The 16,139-nt window shown below is 42.5% G+C and overlaps 1 protein-coding gene across 1 annotated transcript in view; it reads left to right on the forward strand.

Annotated features, from left to right (window-relative positions):
* The window catches only part of RPH3A (rabphilin 3A), a 116,810-nt gene that overhangs the window by 50,580 nt on the left and 50,091 nt on the right, over positions 1–16,139 (forward strand). Inside the window, exons 6-10 of the mRNA XM_074200771.1 lie at positions 135–173; positions 972–1,142; positions 9,100–9,183; positions 10,841–10,903; positions 11,940–12,194. Of these exons, the coding sequence (XP_074056872.1) occupies positions 135–173; positions 972–1,142; positions 9,100–9,183; positions 10,841–10,903; positions 11,940–12,194 (612 nt within the window). The remainder of the gene's footprint in view (positions 1–134; positions 174–971; positions 1,143–9,099; positions 9,184–10,840; positions 10,904–11,939; positions 12,195–16,139) is intronic.

Genomic DNA, 16,139 nt, shown 5'->3' on the forward strand with positions numbered 1-16,139 from the left:
CCCAATAATAGCATGTTTCCCCTGCTGTGGGACAAACGGAGTCCTTGTAACCCTCTCCCCCAACCCTCATACCATGCATCCATCATATACCACAAGAAAAAAAATGACTTTGTCTTCTCCTTCCTTTCCCCCAGGTGATGCTGAGGATAAGAGGGGCATGGGCCAGAAATCAGGTTTGTTCCCTGGAGGGAGATTGTCTCTGATTAGAATAGGAGGGTGATTCAGAGTCCTGAGTCTTGCCTCTTCCAGACTGGGTGCATCCCTTTCTCTAGGACTGAGGGTTGGGTGGGGGAGGAAAACAAAGCTTATAGCTTTTCTTGCTCTCCTTAATCTTCGTTCAGCTATGGCTTGGGGTTCCCTGTATGTACCAAAATAGCTGGTAGTGTTTCTGTGGCTGGTGCTTGTTGCTGTATTTTAATTATCTCATTTCTTGGCCCTTCCATCAGGGCTATCAGTTGTATGGTCCTATGAACCCCATAAGAGACTGCCAAGTTCGTCATACCCCAGGCCATGTGGGGCAGGGCAGCACCCATCATTTTCTAAAACTCTGGTAGCATAATAAACCCATTACCACAGGAGATAAATTCTTCCATCCGTTCCACATTATTGTCTTCCTCCAGTCTGTTGGTGCATTGGCTAGTCACTGATCTGAAGTTAGCTCTGAAAGGTCTTCCTGTGTATTATTTATTTTCATACATTTGTACATGCATATTTCCAAGTTCCAGAATTTCCCTCCACCCTCCCTTCTCACCCCCCTCCTCTAAGCAGGGTACAGTCAGGTTAGCATTTTACATACATATTTTGTTAAACATATTTACAAATTAGTAATTGTGGGCATTGAGGAATTAGGACTGAGGGAAAGAGATACATAAGTTATTATAAAGTATTCCTCAGATTCGGAAGGGTTGTTTTTTTTTTTCTGTGTGTTTTCTTCCCCCCCTTTTTTTTAAAACAAATGTTTTACCTTTCAGGTCCTGAACCAGCACCTGCTCCTGGAAGGGGTAGTTACGGCCCCCCAGCGCGCCGGGCCTCAGAGGCTCGTATGAGCTCCAGTGGAACCGACTACCCAGGCAGGGATTCCGAAGGCCGGGACTATGGATTAGGTGGGGCCGCTGGGGGTGATGCCAGTCAGAATCCTGCAGGTGAGGGTGGAGGTCAGCCCAAGCCAGCTTCCTGAAGGAGGCAAATTCGGCACAAGATGTGAATGGAATTGAAAAAAAGGGGAGAGTTAGGGCTGGTGGGATGTTGGTGGGAAGAAGAAGGAAGAAAGGAATCATTCAAACCAAAACATGGAGGGACCTCCAAAGTTGTTGAATTAAACCCCTTTCTCTTATCGATAAGGAAACTGAGGTATACAGAGGTTAAGTGAATTGCACAGGGTTACACAGCTACTAAGTGTTGAGACAGGATTTGAACTCCTGACTTTCTGATCCTAAACTCAGAACTCATTTAGTTACATGAAACACTAGCTGGGATTTAGAGGATCATTTTGGTCTGGGGAGTAATAGGAGGGCCAACCTCAGAGATTTGGGTTCAGTCCTGTTTCTCATACATATTGGCTATGTGATCCTTGATAAGTCACTGTATCTTTCATTGTTCTAGGCAAGTGTTAAAGACCATATCCTAGAAGGTACCGTCTCATTTAGGAGGAGTTTCCTTGCCAAGGAATTCCATATACCAATGAAATCAGAGGTGCTATTCCTATCTTTCCATTTTAGAGATGAAGAAACTGAGTCTCAGAGAGATGATGTTGAATTGCCCTAAGATCACATAAATAATAAGAGATAAAGATCACTTCACCTCTTGTGGATTCTCATTTTTCTGATCTGGAAAATGAAGGGAATAAGCCCAACAGCTTCAAAGGTTCATTTTAGCTCTCAATATGTGACTTTGGGTGTAATTTGAATGCCACTGGTCCTCTGACCCCCACTTCAGGGCTTTTTGTGGAAGAGAAGGTACACTGATTCTCACACTCATCCCAAAGGGTAGAACCAGGCATAATGGGTAGAAATGGCAGTAGCAGATTTGAATGTGATATTAAAGGTTTTTAAGAAGTTTTTTAGGGAGCTGTCCCACAATGGCCCAGACTGTCTCCAGAGACTGGGAGGTCTCCTTTAGTCGGGGTCTCTAAGCTGGTCACTCGTTGGGGATGTCCTAGAGAGGAATATTGTTTCAGAGATGGGAGGTCCTTCAAGCCCCCCCCCAATTTAGTAATTCTATGTTGAGGCTCTGGGTGGCCGTCAGTGGTGAGGGTGGAGTGAGTCGGGCCCCCTCGGGAGAGGAATCAGGAATGAATGCTAACTCAGGCCCCATACTTTGAAAGATGCTGAGTTGGTGGTTTTATTTGAGAACCTCAGCTCTCCCCCACTGGCAAGCACCCCAGCTGTCTTATTCCTCAGCTATGTCTGGAATATTTAATGGGAGGCTGCTGGCAATACCAATCACGTAATCCTCTTGTCCTGGCCAGATGGCAGCTTAGCTTTCCTTTCTATGTGAGGCTGTGTTAATATCAAAGTGAGAGATTGAATATTAAGGCTCAGTATCAATCCCTGAGTCTTCTAGTCTTTCACTTGGCACCTGAAATCATGCCTTGGCTGCTTATCGCATCAGCTCCTTTCCCTTCTTAGCAACGGATCAGGGCAGGGTTGTTCCTGTTCAATCTCACATCTCTCTCGCCCCACTCCCCTACTTCCTATAGTATAAGACTTAACTTCAAAATGTTTTATTTTAAACAATAAGAAAGGGTCCTTCTCCCTCATCATAAGCACAGGGGGAATTTTCGCAGTCACGTTCACAAGAAAAGAAAATTGATGAAATCAATGCAAAGTCACCAGCCTCACTTTCTCCTCTAAAAGCCATTTGCTGTCCTGTGGCCAGATATTTATCAGGAAGACTGGTGATAACCCCAGATACAATGAGAGACATCCACCTTTTTAGAGGTAGGGTGTTGGGGCAGCTAGGTAGCACAGTGGATAGAGCACCAGCCTTGGAATCAGGAGGACCTGAGTTCAAATTTGCCCTCAGACATTTAATGATTGCCTAGCTGTGTGACCTTGGGCAAGTCACTCAAAACCCCATTGCCTTCAACAATTTTTTAAAAAAGGTAGGGTCTTCCCCAGGTCTCCATTTGACTGAGGCAATGCCCATTCAGTGATTAAGTAAGAAATGAAACAAAGTGACTTCTTTGACTAATTCAAGCAAAAACTCACAGACATTCCAGAGAAGATAGAAGGGGAGGATAGAAACAATTTCTACTTACATTCACTCTGAGCCAATCAGGGCCCAAACAATGACCAAACTGGACTTGGCCTGGGACCTATTGTTGGCCAATCGAGGTGGAGCTGGGTGATTTGGATGTAAGGCGCGGTTCCAGAGGTCAGTGTGCTGTAAGTAGGGTTGGCTATCAAGTCAGAGGACCTTTGTTCCAGTTATGGATTTGCTAATTAATATGTGATATTGGGCAGTATGTGATAGTTGACCTCTGGGATCCTGTGCGGATTTGAACAGAGGATCTTATGAACACTTACAAGTGTGTTATCCTGGACAAATCATTTCTCTTTGGAGCTCAGTTTCCTCATTTTTTTTTAGGTTTTTTCCAAGGCAATGGGGTTAAGTGGCTTGCCCAAGGCCACACGGCTAGGTCATTATTAAGTGTCTGAGGTTGGATTTGAACTTGGGCACTTCTGACTCCAGGGCTGGTGCTCTATACACCGCACCACCCAGCTGCCCTTCAGTTTCCTCATTCTCAAAAATGAAGGGTTTGGATATGTGATTCAGTAGGTAGAATATTAGAGTTGTAGAACCTGGGTTCAAGTCCTACATCTGTCACTTGTTAGCTGTGTGACCTTGAACAAGTCACTTAAACTCTCTGAACTTGAGTTTCCCCCTGCATAAAACAATACCCTCAAAAGTCTCTTTCCACTCTCGGTCTATGTCACTGTGATTAGAGGAGTACCTCAGGTATCTTCTGGTTTTAAATCCTGTGACCCAAAGACTATAAAATGGGAGGTTGGACTATATGTGCCTCCCAAGGACCTTAAGTCCATCATCCTCTGGGTCTTGATTTAGTACTTGACATTGTGTTGATTTACCTATGCCAGCTTATCCCTTAATGGACAGCCAGGTGGCATAGTGGATAGAGGTCCAGACGTGGAGTACATAACACCAGAGTTCAAATCCAGACTCAGATACTTATTAACTACATGAACCTGGGCAGGTCTCTTAACCCTATAAGCCTCAGTATCCTCATTCATAACATGAGCTGGAGAAGGAAATGGCAAAGGGCAAACCACTCCAGCGTCTCTGCCAAGAAAATCCCCAATAGGGTCACAGAAAGTTGGAAATGACTGAAACAATAGTACAATAGTACCAAGCAGCACAGAAAAAGATGCAGCATTCTAGGAGAGATTATTGGATTTAGAGCAAGTGTCCTCCTGGTCCTCTTCTAATCCAGCCCCCTCTTTTTCCAAAGCTAATAGGAGTTCAGTGACTTATCCAAGGCCATACATGCAATTTGCCATTTTATATATAGGAAAAACCCTAATCTATAGCCCCACTTGAGAGACAGAGCATGCCAGAGGGGTAGAAGCCCTAGGTTAGAATCTTGCTCCTGTCACCTCACTCTAAGACTTGAGTCATCACCTGCCCTTTCTCAATCTCAGGATCTTTCTCTGTCAAATCAAAGGGCTGGGCTAGATCTTCTCTAAGATCTCTTCATCAGAATGAAGGAATCAGAGAAGACTTCAAGGAGGCAGTAATGCTTCACCTGAGTTTTGAGGATGGGTTGAATTTCTACTAGGTTTGAATGAGGCTAGGATGAATTTAGACAATAGGAAGAAAGCATGAGCAGTGGGGTGGGTAAAGGGATGGCATGTTTGGGAACAAGCAACTCGGTTTGATTGGAAGATAGAATGTGATTAGCCATGTTAAAGGAAACTCGGTTAAAGGAACCAAGGATGTTTAGTTTTAAGAGGATTCAAAGATATGTCTTCAAAGACAGAGGACAAGAGTTTTAAACCTGAAAGGGAATTCATTAGCTCCCTTATTGTACAGATGAGGAAACAGAGAACTGAGACCCAGACAGATTACATGACTTATTCAGGGTCATCCAGTGTCTGGGGTGGGGTTCAAGCCCACATCTTCCTGACTCTAAGTCTAGAGTTCTATCAACTATAATGCACTGCCTCTTACTCCTTCAGTAAGGGTGATCATGTGCAATAAACAATAAACCAATAAACAAGCATTAATTAGACACCTACTAGGTGGCCGATACTATCCTTGGCCCTAGACAAAGACAAAAATATGATACAGTCCCCATTTATTTTTTTATCAAAGCAGATTGCAGGTACATATGTAAAGATAGATGGGGGAGAGACAGGATAGATAGGCAGAATAGACAGACAGGATGGATGGATGAATAGATAAATGAATGACATTTATTAAGAACTTACTATACACAAAAAATAAAAAGAATTTGCTGTGTACTAGACTCTGAAGCACCGGGAATACAAATCCAAGCAACGAGGGGTAGTTAGATAGTACATTAGTTAGAATACTGGCTCTGGAGTCAGTAGGACCTTAATTCAAATCTAGCCTCAGACACTATTTGTGTGACCCTGGGTATGTCACTTAACTTTGATTGCCTCAAAAAAATACCCAAAAACAAACAACTAAGATAGTCCCCGTGTTCATGACTTGCATTCTAATAAAGAAGATAATATATAAAGGGGGGGCTGAGATGGGAAGAGGGTCATGGAGAAAAGGAGAGTTTCTTAGAGAGTCTAGTCAGAAGTAAAGCATAGCTAAGGGACCTTCCTGAAAGAGTGATCCAGGTAGAAAGGGATTATACTTGTCATATAGGTAAATATGTTAAGTAATATTAGACCCATTCTGCTTGACCTCAGATGACAGACCAAAGGGTAGAAGTTTCACAGAGGCAGATTTTGGCTCTATATATGGAATACTGACTTCACAATGAGAACTGTCCCAAAGTGGAATGGACAACCTTAAGAGTAGTGGAGGTCGGTGCCGGATTGCCACTAGAGAACACTGTAGAAGGAATTTCTGGTCAGTGATACGTTGAACTACACAGCTGCTGGTGTCCCATATAGCTTTGATATTCTGGGATTCCAGCTACCTGGCAGAAACTCCACAAAATTGTAATTGCAACTCTTTTCCTTCTATTAGAAAGAGCTGACTCATTTTGTTAGAAAAGGCTTAGTCACACCTGGTGGCCTGTGGATGCTAATGATTCAGGGTAATCCTCAGTCTAAATATATGTGAAGTGGCTGGGGATGAGTTATGATCTTGCAACAAACCCCAGTCATGAGAGTAAGCCCTTAATACTGGTGTTATCTGACCTCAAAACTCAAGGCTAGAGAATTTTAGTCTTCCCCTGTGGTTCCCACACCTTGATAAACATATCATCATTTCATTGTATTTTCATATAATGAATTTCAATTCACCATAATTTCAACATATTAGAAAGTAAATAGCTTTTGACCTTACTTGGGCCTCTTAGACTAGGACCCATAGGTATGGGTCTTTCTTACTTACTGTTAGCTGGTCCAGAGTGTAGCCTGGAAGGGAGAAATCTGAGAAGGTGTGGACAAAGACCAGGGCTGAGGGTATGGAGAAAGAAATGGGAAGAACATGATTGGACCAATTGAAGGTTTCCCCTAGAAAGAGATCAGCTTATATTTATTTATTTTTTTAAGGTTTTTGCAAGGCAAATGGGGTTAAGTGGCTTGCCAAGGCCACACAGCTAGGTAATTATTAAGTGTCTGAGACCGGATTTGAACCCCGGTACTCCTGACTCCAGGGCCGATGCTTTATCCACTCTTCCACCTAGCTGCCCCGAGCATATGTTTATTGAGAGATCCACAGCCCTCTGTTGGGGGAGATGATGAATATCATATAAGGATAGCCAAACATCAAGAAAAATGAATGCAAAGTGATTGGATGGAGTTGGGGAGGGAGAAAGGAGAAGAAATACCTGGGTGTGGGGGAGTGAGGGGAAGTCTCACCCCAGAAGCATGTGTAGAGGACCCTGGGTTGGAGTCAGAGGGCATGGATTTGTTCCCTGGTCTTGCTACTTATTATATCAACAAATCGTTTTAACTTAATAACAGCAGTTGAAGAATCATGACTTTAAAGCTGAATAAGACCTTCAAAGATATCCATTCCAATATCTTCATTTTGCAAATGGAGAAACTGAGACTCATAAAGGTAAATAAGCTTCCCTGCCTAGGGTCACAGATCCTGACCTGAGTCAATTTTCAGGTGTCTGAGGTTGGATTTGAACTCAGGCACTTCTGACTCCAGGGCCGGTGCTCTATACACTGTACCACCTATTCACCCCTCAGTTTCCTCATTCTCAAAAATGAAGGGTTTGGATGTGTGATTCAGTGTGTAGAATATTAGAGAACCTGGGTTCAAGTCCTACATCTGTCACTTGTTAGCTGTGTGACCTTGAACAAGTCACTTAAATTCTCTGAACTTGAGTTTCCCCCTCCATAAAACAATACCTTCAAAAGTCTCTTTCCACTCTCAGTCTATGTCACTGTGATTAGAGGAATACCTCAGGTATCTTCTGGTTTTAAATCCTGTGACCCAAAGACTATAAAATGGGAGGTTGGACTATATGGTGCCTCCCAAGGACCTTAAATCCATCATCCTCTGGGTCTTCCTGATTCCAAGTTCAGCATTCAATCATTGTACCTACAGTGGAATGGCAGTGTGGTAAAATAGATAGAGGTCTGGTCAGAATCACCAGAATTTAAGCCCCACAACTGACATACTTGAACCATTGTGAAACTGGGTAATTTTCTTTACCTCCCTATGTCACCAGGAAGTTTCCTTACCTGAAATCCAGCTACACTAGTGAAATTACAGGTCTGGACCAAAAAAAAAAGCAGCTCTACCTCTCTGGGCCTCAGTTCACTAATCTGTAAAATTAGGGGACAGACAAGATGCCTCTGAGGTCCCTTTTGGCAATAAATCTCTGATCTTGCTATCATCTAAGAAGGTAATAGAAATATAAAAAATAGAAACAAAATAACAGAAAGAAAGAAAAAAATAAAAAAAACAGTCTTTGCCCTCAAAGGGCTTGCATTCTACTAAGAGTTTGGGACATTTGCCTACATTAGAGAGAGAGAGAGAGAGAGAGAATCACAAACATTTGGAGAGAGGATCCATAAGAAGAAGCACTTAGGGGCAGCCAGGTGGATTGAGCACTGGCCCTGGAGTCAGGAGGACCTGAGTTCAAATCTGACCTCAGACACTTAATAATTACCTAGCTGTGTGACCATCATCTTGCCCATTGTCTTACAAAATAAAATCCAAAAAAAAATTAAATTAAAGAAAAGAAGAGGCACTTAAACTAAACCTAGTAGGAAACTAAGAAAAGAAAGAGGGAGGAGAAAATCCATCCCAGTTGTGGGGGAGAGACTTTGCAAAGGCATGAAGATGAGAGAAGGAACATGGACTCTAGAGAAAAATATGTCAGTTTAGCTGGAAGTTTAGACTGTTTGAGGAGCAACAATAGGATAACAAGTCTAGGAAAGGGATATTGGAACCAGATTTGAAGGAGGATTTTGTTTTATCCTAGAGGTAATAGGGAGCCACTGGATATTCTTGAGCCAGGAAAAGTATGGTCATGTCTGTGTGTGTATTAGAAAAATTACTTGGGCAAGTGTGCTAATGAGTTAAAGAATTAGGAAAAATACCAATACCAGGTTTGTCTCATTAAATTTTATGTGGGTCAGATGACTTATCCACATTTAAGTAGTAATGTGTCCCCTGAGAAAGGGAAATAGATAAGATAGAAAGGGGCTTCACTTTCCCATATAATAAAGAAGTTGATCTCTTATCTCTAAGACCTCATCGAGTTTTGAAGTCTTAGGATTTTCCGTAACTGACCCTTTCAGATGGAAGAAACAGGAAAATTGGGGACAGAGTTGAGTATTTTGAGTGGGATAGAACATGGGTAGGAAAATAAAAAGGCCCCAGTCTAGAACTGTCCAGCTGCTTGTGGGTTGGGGGTCTTATTGACCTATGCTTGAAATGTTAATGATGATTTTTTACCTTTGTTTCTTCCAGGTTTGAGACGGGCCAACTCAGTTCAGGCCTCCAGACCCTCCCAAGCAACCAGCCAAAGTGCCGCAGCTCAGCCTGGTCCCCCAGGTAAGGTTCCATCCATCTCTGTCAGACCCAGCCAGGTGTTTGTTTTGGAAACTATTTCCCTTCTCCCTCCACTGAAATGTTTTTGTGAGGCAAGTTACAGACAACTGATGTGCAAGCAATGAGAAGGCATCAAAGAGCTTTGAAACCATTGGGCAAGGGGAGAAATCTTATACCCCAAGGGGTGGGTGCTATAAAGGAATAAGCTAGTAAATGTTTAACTAGAGTCTCTCTTCCCAAAAAAATGTAGAACAGCACATTTGAAAGTTTAATCTGCATTAATTATAAAAGTCTGGACAGTCGACAAAATAATAAACCTATGTCCTGATTTTGCTGATGCTCACACTGAAAATTGAACTAACAACTCTTTGGTATGAGATGGCTCCCAGAACTCCCTTGATGCTACATATAGGAAGTGGAAGTCATTTACAAAGATGAAAGTTGATGAAGGAAATAATATATAGCCCATCCTTGAACTTGTAACTTAGGAGGTTGTGTCACTGAGACGTGGTTCTTGCCTTCATTTGCTTCTACTCTAGTTACAATCAAACTTATGATAAATGGCATTAGATACAGGGAGCTCTGCAAAACACTCTATAAATATGATTTCTTTCTAGTCTCACAGAGACCATAAAGCAAGTCCTAGAGGTATCTTTATTCATACTTTAAAGATAAAGGAATAAAGACTTGGAAAGAGAAAGTGATTTACCCATGGTTACAGAGCTGGCAAATACTAGAAGCACAATTGGAACCCAGGCCTCCCTAAATCCAGATCTATGACTCCCCATCATGACATCCCTCTAAGATGTTGGAGTGATTTTTGGCATCTGGCTCTTTCTCCATAATAGGTCAGGGTTGGGCTATCACAGATACTCAGAGTTAGAAGGAAGCTCAATGACCATCTCACCCAACCTGTACCTGAACAGAACTCCCCTCTCCAATAACCCAAAGACTAGGTGATCTGTATCCGAGGTCCTATCCATCCCAGCTACCTATGAAACCTATGTACACAAATTCAAACAGAGAATTGAACAAAATAAGTGGGTATAAATGATAATGGGTCTCAAGATGAGAACAGTCCTGTGGGTTGAATGCTCTATGGTGCAGCAGAAGGATGACTAGATTAGATTTAGAAGAGTCAAATTTGAATCTTCTTTTTTTGGTATTTACTATCTAAATGACCTTGGACAAGTAATTTTTCTTTCCTGAGTCTCAGTTTTCTCATCTGTAAAGTGAAAAGAGTGGATTGGATAACCTCTAAAATCCCAAATAGCTCTGTTATCCTGAGGGCCAAGATGTAGGAGCTAAGGAAGATGAAGATCAACCAGAAATAGCCCAATAGCTCCTGTCAGTGGATATTTTTATTTCTTAAATTTCATTTTATTTCTTTTAGTTACCAAAAATCAATTTTCCTCCCTTCCAACCCTCACCCATTGGAAAAATAGAAAGAAAAACAAAATCCTTCTTAACATACATATGGAGTCAAGTGAAACAAATTCCTGCCATAGTGACGAGATGCCTTAAAGAGCTAAAACTGGGGTGTTTCTAATGTGTATATGCTTTTGCTAAAACTAAAATCAAGACCACATAAATGTATCTGGCTGTTGTTGCTATCGTCACCATTATCATTCATTACTCCAACTCTCTCATTGATTGACAGGGCCTCCAGGGCCCAGCAGACCAGGACCAAGTGCAGCTGGCAGATTTCCAGATCAAAGACCAGGTAATGCTCATTGGTCTCTAATTTCTCCACTGTTACAATTTGTTCATTTTCTCTGGGCAGAGGGTGCCTACAGGGAGGCAGGAGAATCCCCTCCTCTTTCTAGAGTCTTCAAATAAGGAGCGGATGATCATGTTAGTTAATTAACAAGTATTTATTCAGCACCTCCTGTGTACCAGACATCATATATTAGGCCCAGAGAATATAATGCCAAAAATGAAACCATTTCTGTCCTCAAGGGAAGTACCAGTTACATAGATGAATGAATACAAAATCTGTTATATCTTTCTTGTTCATGGTACAATGAAAATAGCACTGATTTGGGAGAAGGTGAGTTCAAACCCGACTTCTAATATCACCTTATGGCCTTTGGCACGTTAATTGACATTTCTAATATATTTATTATATAAGGTTGAATACCCTAGTTATTAATATCTGTGTTTTAACCCCAGACCAAAATTCCCTCTCCTGGCTGCTGGTCTCCTGTAGATATTGTCTTGCCTATTAAAATCTGGTCTCCTTGAAGATAGATACCATTTCACATTTTATATTTATATTTGCACTGCATGGTATAGTTTAGCAATTTAATAAATACTTAATAAATTCTTTAAAAAATCATATATTCATCTTCTTACTAGAATATCCTCAATTAATAAACAATAATTAAGTGCTTACTATTTCCCAGGCTCTCTGCAAAGCACTGCAAATTCAAAAAGGGTCAAAAGACAGTCCCTGCCCTCAGGGAGTTTCCTATCTAATGAAGAAAACAATAAAGAATGTAGAAACAAGCCCTATACAGAATAAATACAAAAATAATAACAAAGAGGATTCACAAGAATTTAAAGGGGCTGGGGAGGGGATTCTGGGAAATAGGATTTTATTTGGGATTTAAAGGAAAGCTCCATGAAGGTAGGGATTTTGTCTTCTGTATGCTGTGTGTGCCTCCTATGCTAAACACCAGGTTCTGTTGAAATAATGTTGAATAAATGGTTATTGAATAAATGAATGAGACCCCCTTGTTTCCTTACTCTTTCTCCAGCTCAGGGGGATCTTGCACAAGGGGAGCCTGCCTTCCCATCAGCAGCAGCAGCTATTTCTCGGGATGACCGAGCAGGGGACATGGGGGGCTACCCCCTAGCTGGAACCAAGGATGATCGGGCAGCTAGGCGACCAGGAGCCTACCCCCAGGCAGCTGCTGCACCCCAACCTGCTGCTGCCCCACTCCGGCAGCAGCAGCAGCCACCCCCAGAAGAGGATGAAGAAGAGGCAAACAGCTATGATTCGGATGAAGCAAGTAGGTGACATTTGAACTTGCCTAGGGAGAACTATCCCAGAAAGCAGAACTGGGGACCTTGGTGAAAAGGAAAATGTACTTTTGTTTTGTTTTGGGATTTTGTTGTAGGGAACTCCTAGCAGGGAAGCTCCCTCCACTAATGCAAATCACCAATTCTGCAATTTATATTCCCAACTGATTAGAGCATTAAAGAGTTAAGTGACTTACCCAGAGATTTGCCCCACACAAAGATGGGGTGATGGTATCAGAGCCCTCTTTCCCTACAATACTACACTACCTTCTACGAATTGGAGCTTTCCAAAATTGAAATGAACCCTCAGGGAAGCGTCTTTACAAGGCAAGACTAGGTGACCATCTGTTAAGAGTGAATTGCAGGGGCGGCTAGGTGGTGCAGTGCATACACCGGCCCTGGAGTCAGGAGGACCTGAGTTCTAATCCAGCCTCAGGCACTTACTAATTACCTACCTGTGTGAACTTGGACAAGCCACGTAACCCCATTGCCTTGCAAAAACCAAAAAATAAAAAGAGGGTGAATTGCAGAGGGGAATTCTTATTCCGGTAAGGTCTGAAGTAATTGGCCTCTAAAATCCATTTCAGCTCTGAGATACGGTCATTCAGAGGCTCTGGTTTTAGAAGGCAGAACAGAGTGACATGTAGGCTCTGGTTTTAGAAGGCAGAACAGAGTGACATGTATGCTAGATACTGGATCAGAGGACTAGATTCCAATCCTAGCTGTAGCCTTTATGAGCAGCATGACCGCTAACTGGCTATTGAGTATTGTACAATGAATTCTTATCTCACCCTTGGACACGTACTAGCTCTGTGATCGCTTGACCTCTCTGTGCCTTGGTCAGTAAATTGAAGGAATTAGACGAAATGCCTACCAAGGATCCCTCCACTCCTGGATCTATAATCCTTTAAATTACTTCACTTCTCTCTCTTTATATACCCCTCTTTCCTAATATGTAAATTAGGGGCTTGGACAAAATGACTTCTAATATTCCTAAGAGTCACTAGATGGTTCAGTGAATTGAACACCGGCCTTAGAGTCAGAGAATGGGAGTTTGAATCCAGCCTCAGAGACTTCTCACTTACTAGCTGTGTGACCTTGGGCAAGTCACTTAACCCTGCCTGCCTCGCATTCAGAATAATCTCCAGTTGTCCTGATTCATATCGGACCACTGGACCAGTTGCCTCTAGAGGAGAAAGTGAGGAGAAAGTAAGTACAGCACCCCCACACAAATCTAATTCATGTACTTGTCATGGCATTACCTCCCAGATGTCATGGTTTTCTTCAAGGATTAAGGACAAAAACATTGTTATTATCATTATCATTATTATTATTATTATTATTATGCCACAAATGGAAGAATTTCCATATACATCATTGAGGGAGTGTGTCTCATTTTCTATTAAGAAGGATGGGCCATGGAAGGAAGAAGAAAATATTGATGATCTTTCAAATTGAGACTGGCCTAGAGAACTTTCAGGTGTTTATCTCAGGATCTAGAGGGGTCCCCTGCTCTTGGTATTTTGGGCATCCAAAGGGCCAGGGAAGTTGGAGCTCCTGGAAACTTTAATCGATGACCTTGAACCTTGGGAAGTAGTCTGTTGACAAGCCTTGTATTGTGAGAAGGATGTTCGGCATTCAAGGACCTTGGCAAGGCAGCAAGGCATCGAGCCAGCTTTAAAGGTCTCTTAACTTTTGTGCCACCTACAAAACAAAAGGATGTGAACTGAGGTTCTTTAGGTTTTCTTTCCACTCCAGAGCTGCGGTCCTATGATTGGCTGACTGCTGAGTGAGCGAGTATGCAGAAAGTATCAACTATGTGACAAGAACCATGAACCTAGCTCATCCACGATGCTGTTGTACCATTTGGGTCAAAGAGGAAAGGATCATGGGGGAGAGAAGTCATCATGGAAGCTTTCCGGAAGAGGGTCTCTCCCATCCCCTCCACTCCATTTGATTTCCCAGAGTAGAATTTCAATGGGAAAAGGCCCATCAGCTTGTCTCCTCTCTCGAAACACTAATATGGAAAAGAGGGGAAAGGAAAGTTCCTCTCCACTCCCCCCTCTACTTTATCTAGAACATGTGGTAGTGAATCTGGCTTTCTAAGGATGCCTCCTTAATCTGTCAATCAGAGAATAATTGGGAGGAATCCCAGATGCTTCTGGAAAATTTTCTAGAGAAATCTAGTCATCTGTGGGCAGAGGAATGTAGTCTAAAAATTGTAATAGCAGCTGTAGCAACAACAATTGATACTCATGGGGCAGCTAGGTGGTGCAATGGATAGAGCATCAGCCCTGGAGTCAGGAGGACCTGAGTTCAAATCCAGCCTCGGACACTTAATAATGACCTAACTGTGTGACCTTGGGCAAGTCACTTAACCCCATCACCTTGCCAAAAAATCCTAATTGATACTATATAGCACTTTAAATATTGTAAAGCAGTGTACACAAAGAAGGTAATGGAAATTAAGTGCTTTGCCAACTCTGCAGTGCTCTTTGGGGTTAGGGAAAGGATCTCCGTTTTCATGGTTTAAGGCACATCCAAGTGGGGAGTCTCCCTTTACCAGTATAAGTTATCAACTTCTCTGTAACTCAAAGTCTCTGAATTGCTTGGACAATGAGGAGTTAAGTAATTTGTCCGATCACACAGCTAGTGCCAGAGGCAAAACCTAAACGGAGGGCTTCTTTCCTCACCCCAGTCCCAATAGGGTATCTATGCTTAGCATTCTGCCTATGTAGCTAGATATGCCAATTATGCATTCTGAGAGTGGCGTGTGTATGTGTATGCGTGTGTGGGGGGGAGGTGTGTAGGAGTATGGAGGAGTCTGTGGGGATCTGTGTATGTGTGTGTAGGGATGTCTGAGCATGGAAATGCGGGTATTGAGATCAAGGGTGCGAGAACAATAGCATGAGGTAACTATCTTGTAGGAGCTCTTTCTGAGGAAGCATGACCTGGGGTAGCGTGGGGCATGTGCAGATGCATACACATGTCTGTGCATAGAAGTCTTGTCTTCTCCAAGTTCATGGTTATTTGTGAGAGAGGATGGTGGGCGTGAGTGTAGACCCAGAAATATGTGACCTTGAGCAAGTCACTTCCCTCTGAGCTGGTTTCTTTGTCTGAAATGGAGAGCAGGGTGAATTGGATTGCATGACCTGGGAAGTCCCTTCCAACTCTGTCTCTTTGATTGTATAGTCTAGAGATGCAAGGGGATGCAGAGAACATCGAGTCCAACCTCCATAATTGGACAGTTTAGGAAACTGAGGCCTAGAAACAAAGAATGATCTGTTCTTCATCACATAGTGCAGCTTATTCAAAAAGTTTAAAGGAATATTAATGAGCATATGTGAAAGTGTGTAGGCTTGGAGCTGCAGTTCTGAGAGGACAATACTGTGTCAAATATGAACCCACAACAGAGGAATTTCAAGTTCAATGAAACCATAACTTTTTATTTATGGAAGAGAGAGAGACACAGAGAGAAACACAGAGAGAGAAAGACACACACACACACACACACACACACACACACACAGAGAGAGACACACACAGAGACACACACACAGACACATAGAGAGACACACACAGACACAGAGACACACACACAGACACAGAGAGAGAGACACACACAGAAAGAGACACACACACACAGACATACACACAGATACAGAGACACACACAGAGACACACAGAGAGACACAGAGAGACACAGAGAGAGACAGAGACACACACACACAGAGACAGGCACACAGAGAAACATAGAGAGAGACAGCAAGAGATAGAGAAAGAGACACACACATGAGAGAGAGAGAGAGAGAGAGAGAGAGAGAGAGAGAGAGAGTTAGAGTTATTCAAAACAAAGGAATGCTGGGGAAATCTTTTAGCATGAGACTAAAATAAATTGCATTCTTTGAAGGGGAAAAAAGAGGAATTTGGATAAA

Source organism: Macrotis lagotis, chromosome X (assembly GCF_037893015.1).
Source record: "Macrotis lagotis isolate mMagLag1 chromosome X, bilby.v1.9.chrom.fasta, whole genome shotgun sequence".
Lineage (NCBI taxonomy): Eukaryota > Metazoa > Chordata > Mammalia > Peramelemorphia > Peramelidae > Macrotis > Macrotis lagotis.